Source organism: Natator depressus, chromosome 12, assembly GCF_965152275.1.
Source record: "Natator depressus isolate rNatDep1 chromosome 12, rNatDep2.hap1, whole genome shotgun sequence".
In the NCBI taxonomy this organism is placed as follows: domain Eukaryota; kingdom Metazoa; phylum Chordata; order Testudines; family Cheloniidae; genus Natator; species Natator depressus.
In genome coordinates, this window is record NC_134245.1 from 4,771,600 (window position 1) to 4,795,360 (window position 23,761).

A 23,761-nucleotide genomic window follows, 5' to 3' on the forward strand; every position below is an offset into this window, starting at 1 on the left:
ACAAAAGTGATTTTTCCTACCTTGGTATTCTACTGATAATTAAGTTGTCTCGTTAGACTGACCCCCCACCTGGTAAGGCAACTCCCATTTTTTCACGTACTATGTATAAATATACCTGCTATTGTATTTTCCACTCCATGCATGAAGTGGGTTCTAGTCCAGGAAAGCTTATGCCCAAATAAAATGTGTTAGTCTCTAAGGTGCCACAAGGACTCCTCGTTGTTTTTGCTGATACAGACTAACACAGCTACCACTCTGTACTGTTTTGTTCATTCCTTTTGAAGCAACTGGCACTGTTGGAATACAGGATACTGGGCTAAATGGACCAGTTGTCTAACCCAGTATGGCCATTCTTATATTCTTATGTAAAGTCGCAAGGGTAGTCATTGTCTCTTGAGTGTGTTTATACAGCACCCAGCACAATGGGTCTCCCATCTGGATCTCATTTTGGAGAATACCTCTGCTACTACCACTATTAATACAGAACCAGGAAGCAGCAGCTGCTGCTGCTGCAGCTGCCCCTGTTCCCCCTCACATCAGAGGGCTGGAGCCCAGCCCAGCCAGCTGCAGCAGCAACTCCCAGCCCACATATTGGACTGGAAATTGAAGGGCAACGAGATCTGCCTGTGCCTGGAAACCATTTGGGAGACAATGTCTGAACAGTTTTCCCAGAAGCAAAATATCCCCACAATGCAACTCTCTCCTCCCTCCACAAGCCACCCAGCATTCAGCCCCTCACACAATCAGTACTCTGCCCCTCCTCACAAAATCTTCAAACAAAACAGCTCCTGGAGCTCCACTCCTCTCAATAGCTGAGGGGTTCTTCTTTCCCCCTGAAAGCACTGCCCTCCATGGAGTGGAAGGCAGCTGCAGCTTCTGACCAGTCAGCCTGAGGGAGAGGGAGCCCTACCCATGATATACAGCCCCCTGCAGTCAGGGCTGGTGGAGAAAGGATTATCTTTGCTTGCTGCTGATAGTTGTGCTTCCTTCCTTCCCTGCAGCAGTAGGTGCAAGGCACAGAACACAGCTCAGTTGGGCAGCCAGAAAGCTCGACATGGCAGGAGAGCTGGAGGGGGAACATAAGAATGGCCATACTGGGTCAGATCAATGGTCCATCTAGCCTAGGATTCTGTATTCCAAGAGTGGCCAATGCCAGGTGCTACAGAGGTAAAGAACAGAACAGGCAATCACTGAGTGATACATCAGCTATCATCCAGTCCCAGCATCTGGCAGTCAGAGGTTTAGGGACACCCAGAGCATGGGGTTGGGTCCCTGACCATCTTGGCTAACAGCCATTGATAGACCTATCCTCTGTAAACTTATCTAATTTATTTTAACCCCGTTATAGTTTTGATCTTCACAACATCTCCTGAAAACAAGTTCCACAGGTTGACCAGATTGATGGACTCTCCATCTAAAAACTAGTGACTTGGCAGATCTGTGGGGAAAGCCCAGGGAGAGAGCACAGAGCCCCCTTTCATCCGAAGAATGGGCCTGTGGCCCAGCCAGAGGGAGAGAAACAGGAAATTGGCTGCCCTGGTCACTGCTCATCCAGGCTCCCAGCCCAAGGATGGCATCAGCCACCTGCAGTCACCAGCTCTAAGCTGTGAGAAGCCAAGGGATTGTCAGGGGATGTGATTATGTTTTCAGGGGGAAAGACGCCCACTAACAAGCCTGGGAATTTATTGAGGGAAGGTGCCTGCTGCATTCAATACTGCACTGTGGCTCCATTCCTTTTGTCTCTCCCACTCCAGCAGCACCCTAGCTTCCTCAGCTTTCAGCCGCAGTCCTGCCTCTGTCCAGCCAACTGCTTTGGGAGGCAGAACTCATGAGCCCAAAAGAAAAGAAAAAGTCTCATCCCAGTTGCAGCCACTGTGACAGGAGTCAGGTAGAAGCCTCCTGGGATGACCTGTGGAAAGCTGGGAATCTTCAGGGCTTAAACCATGGTTTCATGGCCCTTATGCTGCCTGGAGGTTGGGGGAGCTCTGACCACTCCTTGCATGAGGTCCAAGACAGTGGCTGGATTATTTCTCAAAACCCTGAACCTCACAGCTCTAAATATCTGTTTCTGCATTCTTCATTTCCAGATAATTATAAACCCTTCTTATAAACCCTCTCTGTTATGTGTCATTAGTGGCTGTCTGCCACTTTACTGAATTGTGCACGTTTCCAGTGGAGTTGTGTTGGTTCATACTTCCCCTGCCCCGCTTTAGGATTCTTTTCCTTTGGGGCTTCATTATTTGCCAGAGGCCTGCCTTGCCTCTTCCAGTCTCATTGTTTCTTCACTTGCCATTCCCAGGGAGTATTTCTTTTTCAGATTTTTTCAATATAACTCTTGTTTTGAAAGTTAGGTGAGCTTTATGGGGAAAACCACATCTGTTCATTTTTCAGATTGATTTAATAACTTTACCCAATTCCTTCATTTGGCTCACTCATGGCCAAAGGGTCTAGAAACATGAGACTATGTTCTTGTATGGACATTTTTATTCTCTCACCTTTTTCACGATTACCTCTTTCTGTTGAAATAGCATCACTGCACTATTATGTCTACACGATAGCTTCCCACTGCAGGAGGGGAGAAAAGGGCTCAGTGGGCCACTGCAGCTTTTGCTAAGTTTAAATTTAGCAAGTCTTTACGAATACTTTGGAGCAATAATACAAGTTTTCTCTTTTCCACACTTTCTGAGGCTCTGTTTGATTCTAACATTTTTCATCTGCACCGTTTCCCACCTTTCTCCTTACCTCTTGCTTCACTCACAACTGCAGATGGACCGCTGTGTCCACTTTCTCATGACTCCCACATCAGAAGTCCTTATCCTATCATCAAAATCAGCTCTCTCTTCTTTTTCTTAACAGCCAGGCATTTAGTAAGAAAATCAGTTTCCATTGCTTTGAATTCTTGCAAAAGTTCCTTTGTTTAACTGTTTGGTTGGTATTTTTCCATTTCTTTTTCTGCCCTTCTAAGATTAGGCACCATTATGTCTTCCCCTCCAGTCTGGGGTGAATTTTCTTGACAAAATAGCTCTCTAGTCTTTGCCTCCATTTAGGAGTGGCCATTAGGCAACTAATGGACTAGTTTCTTTGGGGTGCATGGATTTTAGGAGGCACAGAACCTATGTCACCAGCACCACCGTGGTAGATGATGTCACTTCCCCCTGGAAGAAGAAGATGGGGTTTAAGGAGAGAGCTGAAGGAGATATTAGAGGCTGCTTGGCCACCTAGAAATGGGAGCGTGTCCCGGCGAAAGGCAGCATGAGGGAAGGTGTGACGCCGAGACTAAAGAGACACTAGGAGAGAGCAGGGAGGAGGGGCGGAGAGAGCAGGGACCTCGCGGAGGCGGGTGAGTGCACAGCGGTTTCCAAGGCGAGGGTGATGCCGCTGCTGGAAGAGAGGGAGGCAGTGCCGCGGATCAGGGTGTGCGGGCTCAGGGGGCAGAAGGGAAGGGGGACCGGGGACAGGCTGTTCTTAGGCCCCGTCCCCGCCAGAGCGGCTGCTCCCTGTACGGCAGCGCTGGAGCCGGCGGCGCTGACAGCTGAGCCCCACCCCGAAGGAGAGCGGGGCGGCCAAGCCAGGCCAGGCCCTCCACGGGGAGCCCTCGCCCCGCAGAGCAGCTGACCCCGCGCTCTCCCCAAGCAACTGCCGGGCTAGGCCGAGTCCCGCCAAGAGCGGAGTTTTGAGGTAAAGGAAACCAACAGCGCCGCGCTCCGCCACTATCCCACAACGCTCTGCGGCTAAAGGGCGCTAACGGCAGAATGTTGTTTCGTTGCCTTTCATTCAAGCTGAGAGTTGGTGGGCGGCCGTGACGCGTGGCACGCCGGGAATGGTAGGCCGCGCGCGCCCAGCCGGGGCTGTTTATTGGCTGCGGCAGGACTCGCTTTCCCGGCGTGCCACGGGGTGATGGGCGTGCCCGGGCGGGGCGGGGAGCGCGGGGGAAGGCGGCTCAGTGGGTTCAGGCCGCGCTCGGTGCCGCCGCCATCGTGGGAGCCGCGCGGTGAGTGCGGGCCCCAGGTAGGCGGGCTGGGCAGCGGGAGCGGAGCTGCGGGCCGGAGCCGGCCCGGGCAGCATCGCGGTGTGGCGAGGGGGCGGCTCCGCGGGCCTTGGCGCCGTGGGAGCGGGAGCCGGCGGTCTACTGCCGCCCGCCCAGCCCGCTGCGCCCTGACAGGAGGGGCGGGGGCTCCAGGGCAGCGCGGTGACTCGCCCCAGGCCCGCGCGGAGCTGCCCTTCTCGGGGCCGCGCGGGCCGGGCCCCTGCACAGTGCGGCGGGAGTCGCTGCCAGCAGCCCCGCTGGCCCCAGGGGCCGAGCCCAGGCTGGTCACCTGTGGCCGGCTCTGGACTATGTCAGCTGTGAAGCTGCAGAGCTACTCGGTGTGGTGTGAAACGAGGGGGCTGGAGGGCAGATAATGTAACGCCCGCTTTTAAAAAGGGGTCTATAGGCGATCCTGGCATCTACAGGCCGGTAAGCCTGCCTGCAGTACCGGGCCAACTGGTTAAACTGTAGCACAGAACGATCAGATACATCCAGGAACAGGATTTGTTGGGGAGGAGTCAAGGTGGCTTTTGTGAAAGGAAGTTGTGCTTCACCAATCTATTAAAATTCTTTGAGGGGGTCAACAAACGTGGACAAGGGGGATCCAGTGGATATAGCGTAGTTGGGATTTTATAAAGCCTTTGACGAGGTCCCTCACCAAAGATTCTTCAGCGAAGTAAGGAATGCTGGGATAAGAGAGAAGGTTCTCTCATGAATCAGTAACTTGTTAAAAGACAAGGGGGAAAAGTTAGGAATAGATGGTCATTTTTCGCAGTGGAGAGAAGTAAACAGCAGGATATCCCAAGGATCTGTACTGGTACCAGTGCTGTTCAACATATTTATAAATGATTTGGAAAAAAAGAGTAAACAGTGAAGTGGCAAAGTTTGTGGACAATACAAAATTACTCAAGATAATTAGGTCCAAAGCAGACAGCGAAGAGTTACAAAGGGAACTCACAAAACTGGGTGACTGTGGGCAAGAAAACAGGAGATGAAATTTAGTGTCGATAAATGCAAAGTAATGCGCATTGGGAAACATAAACCCAACTATACATACAAAATGATGGAGTCTAAGTTAGCTTTTATCACTCAAGAAAGACATCCTGGAATCATCATGGATCGCTTTCTGAAAACATCTGCTCAATGTGCAGCAACAGTCAGTTTGTTTTTTTTTTTAAACAACATTAAAAACTATTAGGCTAGGGATCAATAATAAGACAGAAAATATCATAATGCCACTATCTAAACCCATGATATGACCACACCTTGAATACTGCATGCAGTTCTGGTCAGCCCATCTCAAAAAGGATATATTAGAATTGGAAATAGTAAGAGCAGATGATTGGGGTATGGAACAGCTTCCCCATGAAGAGAGTCTGTTCAGCTTGGAAGAAAGATGACTGAGGGGGGTTGATAAAGGACGATACAATCATGACTACTGTGGAGAAAGTGAATGTGGAAGTGGATTTTTTTACCCACGAAAGCTTATGCCCAAATAAATCTGTTAGCCTTTAAGGTGGCACCAGACTCCCTGTTGTTTTTGTTACAGTTATTGTTTTTTGTACACTCTTCCTATTGGAAAGCATTACATTGAGATTTCTGGAATCTTTTCCATCTAGGAATGCTTGCTGCTTTAACTGTAGTCTGTCCTGTCCTTGTAATAACTCAGCTGTACATATAGTTCTTCAGAGAGCTGCTGTTTAGAACCATAATAATTCATTATCCCTCTTGAGATGCCTTTATAATAATTCTCTCTCCGGTATTTCCAGTGTATTGCATTCCATTTCTGTCTGTATCTGAAAGGTGGTGCATAGTGTTGGAAGAGAGGCGATCCTGAGTACTAATTCCATCAGTGTCACTGACTTGTAAGATCTTGGGCAAGTAACTTTCTCTGTTTCTTTTTTTCCCATGTGTAAGATGGGAACAATGTTTGCACTGCATCAGGGGAGGGCAAACTACAGCCAGCGGGCTGAATCTGGCCCAAGGGATTGCCAGCCCTGTGGCGCAGCAGGGCTAAGGCACCATGTCCCTTTGGCCCCTGGAAGGTGGGGAAGAGGGCTCTGTGCCCTGCCCTCGCCTGCAGATACTCTCTTCCCCCCCTCCCCGCCCCGCAGCTCCCATGGGCCAGGAACGGGGAACCAGGAACTGCGGCCAATGGGAGCTTCGGGGGTGGTACCCACAGGCGAGGGCAGTGCGCAGCGGAGCCGCCTGTCCCATCCCACCCCTAGGAACCACTGCCGGACATGCTGGTCACTGCCAGGGTAGGCAGGGAGCCTGCCATAGCTCTGCTGCATGCTGCTGCCACCCCAGAGCTGCTCGAAGTAAGCGGCGCTGGGCTGGAGCCTGAGCCCCCTGCCCTGACCCCCCCCCCCCATCCTGCACTCCCTCCCACACCCCAACCCCCTGCCCCAGCCCTATATTCATGGCCCTCATACAATTTCCCCACCCAGATGTGGCCCTCAGGCCAAAAAGTTTGCCCACCACTGCACTACATGTATGTTGTGAGGATATGGGTATAGTGTTTCGCAAATGTAAAGTACTAAGTGCTATCAGAGCCGTAAATTGAATTTACAGCTCTGTTTTTTGCATCGTCTTTACTTGGATGGTTTTCTCAAGTTATTCATGTTATGTGATCAGAAGCAATCTATTGTTTGTTTTGTTGAATAACAAAAGATGAACCTGAAATTCATAACGCCTAACCTACAACTTGTCAGAAAGCCACTAACACTTAATAAAAGAGGCAAATTTCAAGACTAGTATAAGAGCAAGTGCTGGTGGACAAGAGGACTCTACAGATTCTAGCTAGGAGAGCACTCAGTGTGAATGTCAGCTCCCCAAACCAAGGAGGTAAATGCTGGTTCCTTGTTTTATTCTCTTTCACAGCCATATTCTCCTCTGTTTCACAGATGAATGATTTAAATGTTGTTATGGCAGATGGCTATTCATATCTTACTATGTAAGTGTGCATTACACTGAGAGCTGTCTCTGTACTGGAGATGAAACAAACGCATTAGGAGGAGATTGTAACTGTAACCTCCTTCATGAATACAAGGCTACCTCCCAGCTGCCCATAGCAACAGAACCTCTTGTCTTTTTAGGATTAGACGAGAGCCAGCATCCAGGGCCTAGAAAATGAGTTGTTAAGCTTTCTCCTTTACTGTATCCCTGACTGGGACCATTACTGTCTGACAGGTTATGACACGAAGACCAAAATGTTTTCAAATATTCGAGTTGACTGAGTGTATTTATAAATTGTCATGAGAAACATTTTCAGAAGTAGCTTACCAGTTCTTGGTAGAATTGCCTTTTTTAAAGCAAGTTTTTCCTTGCACTCTCTTGATGAACTGCACTTGGAAGTTTAATCTGGATTGGAGTCTTATGCAATTGTAAGAACTGAATTGTGATAAGATATTAATATTTTAAAACATACTGGTAATATCAAAATATTGCATCCCTGTATCAGATCCACTGTACCTAACCAGATTTAACTGAGTCAGTTTTCCCTATTTGTATACAGATTGCTTTATGGATGACTAGATTCAACAGTAGTTCAGCTGAAATAAAATACTAATTGGACCACCATATGTTAGTGCACTACACGTTTGTGTTTCAGAGCAGAAACTGATACTTAATTATCTCTGTGTGAATAATCTCCTCTTAAAAAGAGAATCTGCTGAAAAAAGCCCATTTAAATGGCCATAAGTGGTAAAAGTCTAAACTATTTCTTGATCATTGGTTGTCTGAGAGAACTAGAGAACTTGTCATCCATTGCCAAAAGCTCGGAGTAGATGATGGGATGGATCATTTGATTGCCTGTTCTGTTCGTTCCCTCTGAAGCACTTGGCATTGGCCACTGTCCGCAGACAGGATACTGGGCTAGATGGGCCGTTGGTCTGACCCAGTATGGCCATTCTTTTGTTCTTAATAAATCAAGATTTCTTACCATTTTCCACAATGGTTGAATTACTGGAGCAGATTAAAATATATAGTCTAGGTAGAGCATGAAGAGCAGGTTACTTGCAGAAAAATACAAGAAAGTAAAGTTATAAACTGTACTTAAGGTTGTGGCTTTCATCCACATACAGGATGCTTTCTCAAACCAATACACATGCTGAAAACAATATATAGGCACAAGTGGGAGTGATTTCAGTGCACTTACAACTCTTGTCTATGAATATATAATTAGCGTTTTTTAAATGACTAAATTCAATAGGTTCTATTTGATGTTTATTTCTAATGACACAAACCATGCTTCACCAGACTAATTTTGATATTTGAAGTGTCATAAATTTTACTTTATACTGTTTTTTCTATAGTCTGTTGTTCTCACTTCAAGGCTGCATAAAATTTTATCCGTTACACACGAACCCTGCTTATTTGTCGTTTAGTATAACTCAATGATCCCCAAAGTGTGGGACATTCCCCGCCTAGGGGGCACGGAGGAATGTTCGGAGGGGACACGGTGGGGGCCTGGCTCCGTCTCTAGTCCCAGCTTCTCCGGCATTCCCAGTTCTGCCCTCAGCTTTGCCTTCAGCCCAAGCTCCTCTGCTGAACCAACTGCTGTAATGGAGGGGGGTGCAGACAGATTCCATTACTGGTAAGGGGGGCACAACAGGAAAAGTTTGGGCACCACTGGTCTAACTGCTTATCATTTTAAATTAATTTCTCTCCCAGTTCTACTTTCTTTTCAGTTACTTATGAATTTGACATTGTTTTCCTTCTATGCTACTCAGCAATGCTACCTCCCGCCCCACTTCCCCTCCATGATCTGGTAGGTCTGGTCTAAACTTAAAAAATTTTGCTGGCATAACTTTTAGTAAGCTGTGAGTTGTTTTTTGTTGTTGACATAGTTATGCCAGTAAAAGTCCTAGTGTAGACGCAGTTATACCAGTATAGCTTATTTTGTTTTGCCAAACCAGAATAAGCTATATTGGTATAACTGTGTCCACCCTGGGGACTATACTAGCCTAGTTAAAGCGGCAAATCTTAAGTGTAGATAAGGCCTAAGGTACTTTACTCGTGTGCATCATGGAGCTCTGTGCCTCATATTGCCTGTGTGATTTGTGTCACAGAAAAGAAGCAAAAGGAGCTGAGCATTGGGGGCTGGGGTAGTGGAGAATAAGAGAATTGGGAACAAAAATGGCCAGAGCCTCATATTTGGAGAGTTCAGAGCAAGGCAAAATCTGGCATTTTTAGACTTCAGGTATTGTTACAATATTTGGGTAGTCCAGTTAGTGCTACACTGTTTTAGCAGAGGTCCTGTACCCATGGAGAGTGGAGTAAATTCAGCTGAGGCTGGATGAGTGGCTGTATCATGGACAGAAATAACAGGTTCAGGTCGTCTTGAACTAGGGCCAGATGTGTATTTTCTGACTGAACAAGAGCATGCATGCACATGTATGTTTTCTTTGTTTCTCGTGTGATCTGAGAAGGAAGCTGCTTGCCCTGATACAAGCAGTGAACTTCAATAGCTGCTGCTGTCTTTTGTAAACAATTGCAAAAAAAATGTACTGTAAGAGCAATGTATTGTATGTTCTCAAATGGAGCAGAAATTCTCTTAATGGTCCTTTCTGGCTGTAATACCTATTCCGATAATCTGGTTTGACCTCCTGCATAATAGCTCAGGCTGTAGTATTTTACCCAGTCACTCCTGCATCAAGTTGGCTGAGTTCTATGTGATGTGTGTGGATTTGTGGCATATATAGCATATTAGATTGGAATATCCCATTGGAACAAAACAATTACCTATGTGGTAAGAAATGGAGAGAGTGGTTGCAGAACTGCTACTTGAAAGTTAAATATATCACTGCAACAACCTGCTCCTTCTGGGATAGTATGTACCTTGGATACCTCTGGTTCTGGGAAGAGTTACTCTCCAGCAACAATTCCTTGTGTTCTTTTTGTAAAGACTTTTAGGTAAATAATACATAAATGGACACAAATCTGACATCAGGAATCATAACATTCAAAAACCAGTAGGAGAACACTCCGATCTCTCTGGTCACTCAATAACAGACCTCAAAGTTGCAATTCTTCAACAAAAAAAACTTCAAAAACAGACTACAGCATGAAGCTGCAGAACTGGAATTAATTTGCAAACTAGATACCAACTGATTAGGCCTGAATAAAGACTGGGAGTGGTTGGATCATTACAAAACCTAAACTTAATTTCCCCAATTTCTCTCTACTGTTACTCACACCTTCTTCTCAACTGTCTGTAATGGGCCACTCTCTTACCACTTGAAAAGTTATTTCTCCTCCCTTGGTATTCTGCTGTTAGTTGATTTATCTCGTTAGACTGACCTAACACTTGGTAAAGCAACCCACATCATTTCATGTATTTATACCTGCTCTTGTATCTTTTACTTCATACGTCTGATGAAGAGGGTTCTAGCCCACGAAAGCTTATGCCCAAATAACTTTATTAGTCTCTAAGGTGCCACAAGGACTCCGCCCCCCCCCCCCTTTTTTTTTTTTTGCTGATAGACTAACACGGCTACCACTGAAACCTGTCGCCAATTAAATACTAGTATCTCCACAACTAGATAATGGGATAAGTTTACATGTGTGGGGTTTTTTTTGGTTTTTTGTTTTTGTGTTTTAAATAATGCCAAACTTGAGCTGCAGTTCCCAGTGTTGAGAGAGAATTTGGTATTTAGGCAGATTTCCTTTTTAACATCTTTTGTAGCAGCCACCAAGACTATACAACTATGAAGAAAACTTTTGGTTTTAGTAAAATTTAAATGAATGTTGACTGATTTTTATCTACACATTGCTGAGCCTCGAAAGAATAAAAGTAATCCTCACCCAATAATAAGTCTAGCTGGTTGTTTAGTAATGATTTTTGGGGAGGAGGCTAGGAGAAGGACATGAAGACTGAGGGCGGGACCTGATAAATCTTCAAATATGTTAAAGGCTGTTCTCCATGTCCACTGAAGAGAAGTCTCTACAGGTACTCAGTTTACACCTTGATATGTAATTAATTCTTATATATCAATCTTAGCTTCCATAGTTAGAGATGTTGTTAACTAGTTTTCCAATCCTCTTTTTTAACTGTCATAATATTTGTCTTGACAACCTTCTGCAAGAGTGAATTGCATAGACCAATTACAAATACCTAGGCATTGCAGAATTCAATCTTTATATTTTTAGAATTTTGACAGCTAAGATCAATGCTTATTTTAAGCATTTTTTTTTTGTATTTTTTATCGATTTTCATTTTCACACTGTGGGAAATTATGGGGATGTCAGACAATAATAACTTAATGACAAACATTGAGGTTCATAAAGTTAAAATTTTAAAACTGTTAAAACACAAATTGCCAACATCCCTGGTAAATATCTTTAAATCAAACTCTTCAGTTCTCAAGCAATATTTTTCTTATTCTGCCCATCTGTAAATTTCGAGTATTATTGATGGAAATATTTGTGTCGGTTTGTGTGTGAAATTGATGTTTAAATTTACTTGCTTTACCAATATAAATCTAATCCTTCCAAGCCTACATACACCATATAAAGTATCTTTTTGGGATCTAAACATGTTATCTCATAGTTTGTCTGAGGTGAAGGAAGAACTTCCATCATTTCCTGAAGATGACAAGTCTGAGGTCCTCTTGATCAGATGTTAACTCCGTAGGTCCTTGAACATGAATTATATTTCTTTAAACTACTTTTAAGTCAAACAGTAGCTATATAGCCTTGTGGCTCAAGCTACATCTATACTATAGCTGGGATCGATGCTCTGAGATCAATCCACCGGCAGTCGATTTTAGCAGGTCTAGTGAAGACCGGCCGGATCGATAGCAGATCACTCTCTAGTCAACCGCTGTACTCTACCCCTGATGAGAAGAGTAAAGTAAGTTGACGGGAGAGTTTCTCCTGTCGACACCCTGCAGTATAGACCCCGCGATAACTCGACCTAAGGTACATCAACTCCAGCTACATTATTCATGTAGCTGGAGTTGCGCAGGGTAGGTTGACTTACCATGGTCCTGAGATATAGTCTAAGGCTCATTGAAAATGAGCAGGTAGCCACACCCTTTCCACAGACAGTAATGTTTCTAAGCCACTTAGCTGCTCATGACCATATGCTGAGAAAGCATCTAGGACAGGAGTGGGCAGACTTTGGTCTGAGGGCCACATCTGGGTATAGGCCATTCTAGCGGGCCATGAACGCTCACAAAATTGGGGTTGGGGTGTGGGAGGGGGTGAGGGCTCTGGCTGGGGGTGTGAGCTCCGGGGTGGGGCCAGAAATGAGGAGTTCAGGGTGCGGGAGGGGGCTCCAGGCTGGGGCAGGGGATTGGGGTATGGGAGGGTTGAGGGCTCCGGCTGGGGGTGCAGGCTCTGGGGTGAGGCTGAGGATGATGGGTTTGGGGTGCAGGAGGGGGCTCTGGGCTGAGAATGAGGGGTTTAGAGGGTAGGAGGGGGATCAGGGCTGGGGCAGGGGCTTGGGGTCTGGGAGTGTGGCTCATGGGTGCAGGCTCCAGGCGGCGCTTACCTCAAGCAGCTCCCAGAAGCAGCGGCATGTCCCCTCTCCAGCTCCTGTGCGGCCAGGCGGCTCTGCGCGCTGCCATGTCTTCAGGCGCCACTCCCGCAGCTCCCGTAAGGTGCAGTTCCTGGCCATTGGGAGCTGTGGGGGGCAGTGCTTGGAGCGGGGGCTGCCCCTATGCGTAGGAGCCAGAGGGGGGCCATGCCACGCCACTGCTTCCAGAAGCCCGGCAGAGCGGCCCACAACCCTGCTCCCTGGCTGGAGTGCTGGAGCAGGGCAAGCCCCAGACCTTGCTCCCCAGCAGGAGCTCGAGGGCTAGATTAAAACAGCTTGCGGGCCGTAGTTTGCCCACCCCGATCTAGGAAGACTTTCTCTATGACGGTGTCAAGACTGCGACTAGCAGCTCCTATCTATATGGTCTTCTAACGCATGTGGCTTACTGGCAGCCACACATCTGCCAAAAGTCCATAAGCAAAAAATGTCACCAACTGATTTCTGTATCAAGCCCACTAACTTGTGGATGACCTTGAGCATATCTTTTCAAAAGAGACCTCAGTCTCTGTTTAAAGACTACAAGTGAGAGAGAATCCACCAAGTCCATAGGTCAGTTATTTCAGTGGTTCCTTACGCTCACTATTAAAATATTCATCTTATTTTTATTCTGAATTTGTCTAGCTTCAGCTTTCAGCCATTGCATTTCATTGTCTTTGCTAGATTAAAGAACCCTAAAGTATCAGAAATCTTCTCCCTGTGTACTTTTAGACTATGATCAAATTGTCTCTTAACGTTCTCCTGGACAAACTAAATAGATGGCGCATCTAAAGTTTCTTGCTATAAGGCAGGTTTTCTGAACCTCAGATAATTCTTGTACCTCTCTTCTGAACCCTTTAATTTTTCATTCAATTCATTTTTTGGCTTCCCCTTCCTAACCAAGTGCTTAATTCTTTCCTCCCAATGCTGCCATTTTACATCCTGTTCCTAGCTGAGCATTCCATTCTCAGCTCCCCCCATACAGCAAACCTCAGCATTTAATTTTCTACATCTTAACTTTCAGAAGTCTTCTACCACTTACTCCTGCAGCAGTGGGGGTGGGGAGGGGGAAACGGGGTATGTATTGGTGGATTTTGGTTCCTGCACCTAGCTCTTCACTCTTCAGGCCAAGGGTTGCGGTTGGTACCTGTGGGAACTGCCTTTTTTTCTCTCCCCACCACGGGCTTGGGAATCAGAGCAGGATCACCTGCATTCCTGCCAGCTACAGCGTACCTAAACAATCCTGTTCAGCAACTGTGATTGGTTGCCCTTCTTCGGGAGGCAGGGGAATGAGAAAAAGGAACCAATCAAAGAGGGTTTCCTTATAGAATACGGGTTTTCCCAGGCCCATAGAAAGGCCTGAAAAGGCAGAGGTGGTGTACCTGCGACTAACCGTTAGAACTTCCAGGACGTTATTTTTGTTGGAATGTTGTGCCGATAAGGTTGAAGTTAGTACTATTATTAAGTAATTTTGTTAAGTATGTGCGCATAATGGAAAGTTCCTCCGTTCTTAAAGAATGTTTGCTTTGGGGCAATGTATAGAAAACCTAAAATAGTCCTTTCCTAGTTACAGTGTTTTCATCTGCGGTTACTCTGGCTTGTCTTAAATCAGTTCAGTAAATAGAACTCTGTGTAGTTTGAGGAAATGGTGCTGCCTAATTTTCTAGGAATACCTCTCTCAATTCTTCAGTTGCTGCTATTCCTAATAAGCAGCTTGCAGTCTGTAGTAGTGACTTAGATGCAGTGGCCAGAATATTCCATTTTAGGCTGTCTGTTTCCTCTTCATTGGCCTCCTCTGAATCAAAGAATTGACTAAAATTTTGCTCTGACGTGTATGACTTCATGTGGCTTTGGTGACTGAATTTGATGATTCTGCACTGGGCAAGTTTTGCAGTTGACTATCCCTGGATTCCATCTGAATGGTCAACTATAAACTCTTACAGGGTTTGGTATTCATTAACAATTGAAGTTAAGTACTTCCACATTGTTTATATTTAAATGCTAGCTTTGCTTAGCATTTCAGACAATACTGTAGGATTTTTATTATTGAAGGGCTACTCTAGCATACTCTAAAAAGCTAAAAATAACCATTAAATATTCTGAGGTTCTCTACATTTCCTGCAGGAAAGAGACTGTAGAATCTGTTTTTGGGTGTGCTTCTGTATGCAGGTAAAACAGTGTTACTGGTCAGAACGTACAAACTAGTCTCTCCCCAAATCCCAAAGATCCCCCTTTTCCTAACTCTTAAACTTTTGCAGGTTCTGGAATTACCCATATGTAAGATTTCAGAGTAACAGCCGTGTTAGTCTGTATTCGCAAAAAGAAAAGGAGTACTTGTGGCACTTTAGAGACTAACCAATTTATTTGAGCATAAGCTTTCGTGAGCTACAATATGCATCCGATGAAGTGAGCTGTAGCTCACGAAAGCTTATGCTCAAATAAATTGGTTAGTTTCTAAGGTGCCACAAGTACTCCTTTTCTTTTTCCATATGTAAGAGAATATTTATCTGTTTCTTCCCCAAACCCGAAGAAGAGCTCTGTGTAGCTTGAAAGCTTGTACCTTTCACCATCAGAAGTTAGTCCAATATTACCTGACCCACTTTGTCCTTTTCCCAAGTGACAAGTCTGAATACAATGTTAGTCACACTACATGAGAAAGAAGGGCTCAGTGTATTTAATGTACGTGCTGGTTGCTAGGACCAATGTATGGTAAATGAGACTAGATGTGTCACTCAAGTTTGGGGGACTTACCAGAGGAGAGACTGCTGCGTGATTTCTTGTTTCTTACAAGAGGCAACGTGGCTGAAAAGCTGTTCCCCGGGCCCTCTGTCTGAAATCTTCTAGTATAGGAGCTACTGCTCTTTTAAGAGCTCAGGGCAATGTCTTTATTCGTACTGACCCTTTCTTTGCTGTAATCTACCACTTAGCTTCAGGAAGAGAACATACCATAGCTAGCCTGTCATCCTAGAAATGTAATTTATAGGTTCTGTCCAGCAGGAGAGCAGTAAGATATCCCACCTCCCTGTGCTGTTGTAAGCAAAGTCTTGTAGAGCTGGCATGTCCTTCTCAAAGAGAATGCTCTGCTCGCAGCTGCTGCTTTCATACATGGCTGGGGCTCCAACTTGAACACTGCAGACTGCTCTGTGGCAGCTTGAAATGGAGAAGGCGGGGTCTCAGGCAGGGAGGCCCCAAGCCATGTAGAGTTGTATAGGTTAAATCCAAAACCTTCAACTTCACTCAGAAGCCAAATGGATAACTGGTCCCAGGGCACTGCTGCTTTGCTCCCAGAGAGAGACAGTTTACAAATGGGCTGCTGTATTTTTCACTGCCTGCAGTTTCTGGCTAGAGTAAAGGGTTAGCCATGTGCAGATTACACTGTCACATAGTTTTGAGGGTATAAAAGTTTGGATTATGTTAGCCAGGTCTACATCCAAAAGAAATGGTCTCTGGGCTGAACAGCAATAGGGGTGGGGAGCTGCACCCAACAGCAGACATAGGTCACATAGTACCCCTAGATTGCAGACTCCAGTAACTAATGGCTGAGACCCTCAAAAGGACAGATGATCCTTGCCACTTCTTGTGTTTTTTCTTTTTTCCCCAACCTTCTGCTGTTCCCTCTCTCTTCTCCAAATTGAGTATTGGCCACCTACCCCTCATCCACGCCCCAATCTACCAAATGTTAGGTGAGATGTTCAACAGCGGTGGCAGGACTGCATGAAAGAGGGAGCTGGGTGTCATTGGCATTTTGACAGGTTTCAGAGTAACAGCCGTGTTAGTCTGTATTCGCAAAAAGAAAAGGAGGACTTGTGGCATCTTAGAGACTAACCAATTTATTTGAGCATAAGCTTTCGTGAGCTACAGCTCACTTCATCGGATGCATACTGTGGAAAATAAAGATGTTTGTTTTTTATACACACAAATCATGAAAAAATGGGTGTTTATCACTACAAAAGGTTTTCTCTCCCCCCACCCCACTCTCCTGCTGGTAATAGCTTAGCTCTTGTCCCCTAACGCCCCTACTCTACTTGCGCTATATTGATGACATCTTCATCATCTGGACCCATGGAAAAGAAGCCCTTGAGGAATTCCACCATGATTTCAACAATTTCCATCCCACCACCAACCTCAGCCTGGTCCAGTCTACACAAGAGATCCACTTCCTGGACACTACAGTGCTAATAAATGATGGTCACATAAACACCACCCTACACCGGAAACCTACTGACCGCTATTCCTGCCTACATCCCTCCAGCTTTCACCCTGACCACACCACACGATCCATTGTCTACAGCCAAGCGCTGCGATACAACCGCATTCGCTCCAACCCCTCAGACAGAGACAAACACCTACAAGATCTCTATCAAGCATTCTTACAACTACAGTACCCACCTGCGGAAGTGAAGAAACAGATGGATAGAGCCAGAAGAGTTCCCAGAAGTCACCTACTACAGGACAGGCCTAACAAAGAAAATAACAGAACACCACTAGTAATCACCTTCAGCCCCCAACTAAAACCCCTCCAATGCATCATCAAGGATCTACAACCTATCCTGAAGGATGACCCAACACTCTCACAAATCCTGGGAGACAGGCCAGTCCTTGCCTACAGACAGCCCCCCAACCTGAAGCGAATACTCACCAGCAACCACATACCACACAACAGAACCACTAACCCAGGAACCTATCCTTGCAACAAAGCCCGTTGCCAACTGTGCTCACATATCTATTCAGGGGACACCATCGCAGGGCCTGATAACATCAGCCACACTATCAGAGGCTCGTTCACCTGCACATCTACCAATGTGATATATGCCATCCTGTGCCAGCAATGTCCCTCTGCCATGTACATTGGTCAAACTGGACAGTCTCTACGTAAAAGAATAAATGGACACAAATCAGATATCAAGAATTATAACATTCATAAACCAGTCGGAGAACACTTCAATCTCTCTGGTCACGCGATTACAGACATGAGAGTTGCGATATTACAACAGAAAAACTTTAAATCCAGACTCCAGCGAGAGACTGCTGAATTGGCATTCATTTGCAAATTGGATACAATTAACTTAGGTTACCTTGCATAATGACTTAGCCACTCCCAGTCTCTCTTCAAGCCTATTTCCCCTTGTTTTCCTAACACCCCCTCCCCCACGTTCTTGTTAAACCCTGGATTTGTGCTGGAAATGGCCCATCTTGATTGTCATACACATTGTAAGGAGAGTGATCACTTTACATAAGCTATTACCAGCAGGAGAGTGGGGTGGGGGGAGAGAAAACCTTTTGTAGTGATAAACACCCATTTTTTCATGATTTGTGTGTATAAAAACAAACATCTTCTGTATTTTCCACAGTATGCATCCGATGAAGTGAGCTGTAGCTCACGAAAGCTTATGCTCAAATAAATTGGTTAGTCTCTAATGTGCCACAAGTACTCCTTTTCTTATTGGCATTTTGAAAACACTACTGCTCATGCCTCTTTCCTAGCCCTTCGAGTGTCTCCATATGCTTGTTAACCTGCAGAGCACCACAGAAGAGAATCCTCAGGGCAGAACAAATAACCCCCAAACCAATCTTGGGGTGTTTGAAAATCCCTGCCAGCTGTGAATGCTTTTCTCGCTGTATTTGGCCTTCACCACCCGGGAAAGACATGCATCCAAAGCACAGGCTGTGGCATAAAGTACTCCCAATGCCCTCTAGAGCCCCAGTGAAGAATAGTGGCCTAAACTAAGGCAAGACAACCAAGTGTTTGTCTCCTCTAGTTAGCTCTCTGCACCCACGGAAGCAGACAGCTCAGACTGATTCTGCTCAATTTTAGCCACAATGTAATGAACGCTCATCTCAACAGAAGAGACTCACTTTGAGTGAAAAGAAAAGGAGGACTTGTGGCACCTTAAAGACTAACACATTTATTTGAGCATAAGCTTTCATGAGCTGCAGCTCATTTCATTGGATGCATTCAGTGGAAAATACAGTGGGCAATGGAAACAGCTCAAATTAACCAGTCTGTCCACTCAATGAATTTATAAGGACAATTTAGAGGATAATAAGATTATAAGTAAGGCTACGTTTTAGTAACGGGTATTTTTAGTAACCTGTCCATGACTTTTACTAAAAATACCCACCTTGATTAAAACTTGGGCAGGGGGCCGTGCTTGCTCGGGGTGGGGCAGTCCAGGGGCGCCGCAGGTGCTGGGGGATGTGGCCCGGGACCCCTGCTGGTACTGGGAGGAAGGGCTGGCAGGGGCTTCCTACCCAGCTCCATGTCCCTCCAGCTCTAGGTGGCAGAGCTAGGGGCCTGGTTCCACTGCTCTTGCCACAACGCCGGCTGCCGCAGCTCCCATTGGCCAGAAATCGCAGCCAACGTGAGCTGCAGGGCGTACAGCACGGAGCCCCACCCTGGGCCCCTCTGCCGCCTAGGAGTGGCAGGTGGGCCAAGCCAGCGGGAACTGAGGAGCCCCTCTCCCCAAGGTAAGTGCCTCCTTCCTTAACCACCTGCACTAGCAGCCTCCTCGCACACACCCAAACTGCTGCTGCTAGCCCAGGGGCTGCCTGTCTTGGGCAGCTGCTGCAAAAGTCATGGAGGTCATGGAAAGTCACAGAATCCGTGACCTCCGTGACAGACATGCAGCCTTCGTTAAAAGGAATAGGTGGCATCGATATTCCCCTCCCCCCCCCCCCCGAAGTCATGCCAAACCAGCCTAATTTCCTTCTTTGGCAGGTTTACTGGCCTAGTGGATGGGGGGGAAGCAATAGATGTGGTATATCTTAATTTTAGTCAGGCTTTTGATTCAGTCCCATGTGACATTTTCAAAAGCAAACTAGGGAAATGTGGTGTAGATGAAAATACTGTAAGGTGCGTGCACAACTGGTTGAAAGACTACTCAGAGAGATGGTTTGCTGTCAGACTGGGAGGGTGTATCTAATAGGGTCTCGCAGGGGTCTGTCCTGGGTCCAATACTAGTCAATATTTTCATCATAATTTGGATAATGGAGTGGAGGGTATGCTTATAGAATTTGCACATGACACCAAACGGTGTGGGGTTGCAAGCACTTTGGAGGACAGGATTAGAATTCAAAATGACCTTGACAAATTGGAGAATTGGTCTGAAATCAACAAAAACAAATGTAAAGACAAGTGCAAAGTACTACACTGAGGCTTTGCCGACACTAGCACTTTTGTTGGCACACCCCTGACTGACAAAAGTTTCACAGACAAAAATGCCGGTGTGGACAGTGCTATGTTGGTGGGAGATGCTCTCCTGCCAACATAACTACTGCTTCTTGTTGGGGGTGGTTTATTTATGCTGGCAGGAGAGCTCCCTCCCCCTGGCTTAGAGGAGCTATGCAGGAGACCTTACAGCGGTGTAGCTGCAGTGATACAGCTGTGAGGTCCGTAATGTAGACACAGCTTTAGGGAGGAAAAATCCTTCTTGAGGGTTTTTCACAGCTACAAAATGGGGAATAAGTGGCTAGGCAGTAGTACTGCTGAAAAGGATCTGGGTTCTGGTGGTCAATTAATTGCAGTTAATTCACGCGATTAAGTCAAAAAAATTAATCGCAATTAATCGTACTGTTGAACAATAGAATACCAATTGAAATTTATTAAATATTTTTGGATTTTTTTTACATTTTCAAATATATTGATTTCTATTACAACACAGAATACAAAGTGTACAGCGCTCACTTTATATTTCAGAGTAGCAGCCGTGTTAATCTATATCCGCAAAAAGAAAAGGAGGACTTGTGGCACCTTAGAGACTAACCAATTTATTTGAGCATAAGCTTTTGTGAGCTACAGCTCACTTCATCGGATGCATGTAGTGGAAAATACAGTGAGGAGATTTTGTATACACAGAGATCATGAAACAATGGGTGTTACCGTACACACTGTAACGAGAGTGATCAGGTAAGGGGAGCTATTACCAGCATGAGAGGAAAAAGAACCTTTTGTAGTGATCATCAAGGTGGGCCATTTCCAGCAGTTGACAAGAACGTGTGAGGAACAGGGAGAGGGGGATAAACATGGGGAAATAGTTTTACTTTGTGTAATGATACATCCACTCCCAGTCTTTATTCAAGCCTAATGTAATGGGGACAATGTATACCTTCAAATCAGCAGCACTGCTATGGGTACCTGCATGGCCCCACAGTATGCCAACATTTTTACGGCTGACTTAGAACAACCCTTCCTCAGCTCTCGTCCTCTAATGCCCCTACTCTACTTGAGCTACATTGATATCTTCTTCATCTGGACCCATAGAAAAGAAGCCCTTGAGGAATTCCACCATGATTTCAACAATTTCCATCCCACCAGCAACCTCAGCCTGGACCAGTCCACACAAGAGATCCACTTCCTGGACGCTACGGTGCTAATAAGCAATGGTCACATAAATACCACCCTATACTGGAAACCTATTGACTGCTCTACTTACCTACATCCCTCCAGCTTTCATCCAGACCACACCACACGATCCATTGTCTACAGCCAAGCTCTACGATACAACTGCAATTGCTCCAACCCCTCAGACAGAGACAAACACCTACAAGATCTCTATCAAGCTTTCTTACAACTACAATACCCACCTACTGAAGTAAAGAAACAGATTGACAGAGCCAGAAGAGTACCCAGAAGTCACCTACTACAGGACAGGCCCAACAAAGATGATAACAGAACGCCACTAGCCATCACCTTCAGCCTCCAACTAAAACCTCTCCAGCGCATCATCAAGGATCTACAATCTATCCTGAAGGACGACCCATCACTCTCACAGATCTTGGGAGACAGGCCAGTCCTTGCTTACAGACAGCCCCCCAACATGAAGCAAATACCAGCAACCACACAACAAAAACACTAACCCAGGAACCTATCCTTGCAACAAAGCCCACTGCCAACTGTGTCCACATATCTATTCAGGGGACACCATCGTAGGGCCTAATCACATCAGCCACACTATCAGAGGCTCGTTCACCTGCACATCTACCCATGTGATATATGCCATCATGTGCCAGCAATGCCCCTCTGCCATGTACATTGGCCAAACCAGACAGTCTCTACGTAAAAGAATAAATGGACACAAATCAGACGTCAGGAATTATAACCTTCAAAAACCAGTCGGAGAACACTTCAATCTCTCTGGTCACTCAATTTACAGACATAAATGTTGTAATTCTTCAACAAAAAAACTTCAAAAACAGACTCCAACGAGAGACTGCTGAATTGGAATTAATTTGCAAACTGGACATCATTACATTAGGCTTGAATTAAGACCGGGAGTGGATGTGTCATTACACAAAGTAAAGCCATTTCCCCATGTTTATTTCCTCCCCCCCCCCCCCCCCGCCCCCCAAACTGTTCCTCAGACGTTCTTGTCAACTGCTGGAAATGGCCCACCTTGATGATCACTACAAAAGGTTTTTTTTCTCTCCTGCTGGTAATAGCTCACCTTACCTGATCACTCTCGTTACAGTGTGTATGGTAACACCCGTTGTTTCATGATCTCTGTGTATATAAAATCTCCCCACTATATTTTCCATTGCATGCATCCGATGAAGTAAGCTGTAGCTCACAAAAGCTTATGTTCAATAAATTTGTTAGTCTCTAAGGTGCCACAAGTATTCCTTTTCTTTTCACTTCATATTATTTTTGATTACAAATATTTGTACTGTAAAAAGGATGAACAAAAGAAATAGTATTTTTCAATTCACTTCATACAAGTACTGTAGTGCAATCTCTTTATCATGGAAGTGCAACTTCCAAATGTAGATTTTTGTTGTTGTTGTTACATAACTGCTCTCAGAAACAAAACAATGTAAAACTTCAGAGCCTACAAGTTCACTCAGTCCTACTTCTTGTTCAGCCAATTGCTAAGACAAACAAGTTTGTTTACATTTACTGGAGATGTTGCTGTGTGCTTCTTATTTACAATGTCACCTGAAAGTGAGAACAGGCGTTCGCATGACACTTTTGTAGCCAGTGTTGCAAGGTATTTACGTGCCAGATATGCTAAACATTCGGATGCCCCTTCATGCCACGGCCATCATTCCAGAGGACATGCTTCCATGCTGACGATGCTCATTAAAAAATAATGCGTTAATTAAATTAGGACTGAACTCCTTGGGGGAGAACTGTGTGTCTTCGGCTCTCTTTTACCCGCTTTCTGCCATATATTTCATGTTACGGCAGTCTCGAATGATGACCTATCACGTTTGTTTTAAGAACGCTTTCACAGCAGATTTGACAAAATGCAAAGAAGATACCAATGTATCTAAAAATAGCTACAGCACTTGACCCAAGGTTTGAGAATCTGAAGTGCCTTCCAAAATTTGAGAGGGACGAGGTGTGGAGCATGCTTTCAGAAGTCTTAAAAGAGCAAACCTCAGATGCGGAAACTACAGAACCCAAACCACCAAAAAAGAAAATCAACCTTCTGCTGGTGGCATCTGAGTAATACTTAGATTTACCAAGCAGCGTAAAACAGCTTCTTGCATACCTTACTGGTGACTCAGAAGTCCAAACAACACAGTTCCTTTAAAGCAGTAGTTCTCAAACTTTTGTGCTGGTGACCCCTTTCACACAGCAAGCCTCTGAGTGCAACCCCCCCCACCCCCTTATCAATTTGAAACACTTTTTTTTATATATATTTAACACCATAATAAATGCTGGATTCGAAGTGGTGTTTGGGGTGGAGGCTGACAGCTCGTGGACCCCCCCCATAATAACCTCACGACCCCCTGAGGTGTCCCGACCCCCCAGTTTGAGAACCCCTGCCTTAAAGTGATCCTGCCTCAGGCCTCCATCCAGGTACCCCCGACAAATATTATGAAAACTTCTGTAAATCTTATTTCATCATATAAAAGAAACGGTTCTTCCAATTCCGAAGGATCAGACGTGTTACCTTCCAAGTTAATGAATATTTCAGATCTTACCCAAATACACACTACAGCCAATTCTTATTAATTAAACTAAAATTTATTAAAACACAGAAGTGAGAGTATGGTTGAAAGATCATACAGACTTGATCTTACAGACTTGAATTCAATTCATTGAGGTTCAAATTCATAGCAGAGATGGTGAGCTTTGTAGTTACAAAGAGTTCCTTTAGAATTCAGTTCATAGGTTATAGTCCAATGTCCAAATATCGCATTCAGGGCCTACCAGTATAACTGGGACCTCAGTCTTGCGACTCAAACTTCCCCCAATGAAGCCTAAGCAGATC

At 45.3% G+C, this 23,761-nt stretch overlaps 1 protein-coding gene across 5 annotated transcripts in view; it reads left to right on the top strand.

Annotated features, from left to right (window-relative positions):
- The first annotated feature begins 3,145 nt into the window (after positions 1-3,145).
- Positions 3,146-23,761, top strand: part of NUTF2 (nuclear transport factor 2) — a 54,566-nt gene continuing 33,950 nt past the window's right edge. For 2 of the 5 annotated variants that reach the window (XM_074968399.1, XM_074968397.1), the window contains exon 1: positions 3,891-3,991. In XM_074968399.1, coding sequence (XP_074824500.1) covers positions 3,898-3,991 — 94 coding nt within the window. In that variant the 5' untranslated portion in view covers positions 3,891-3,897. Of the gene's footprint in view, positions 3,341-3,550; positions 3,679-3,890; positions 4,009-23,761 lie in introns of those variants that run through there. The other 3 variants (XM_074968401.1, XM_074968402.1, XM_074968400.1) reach the window with 3 other exon arrangements.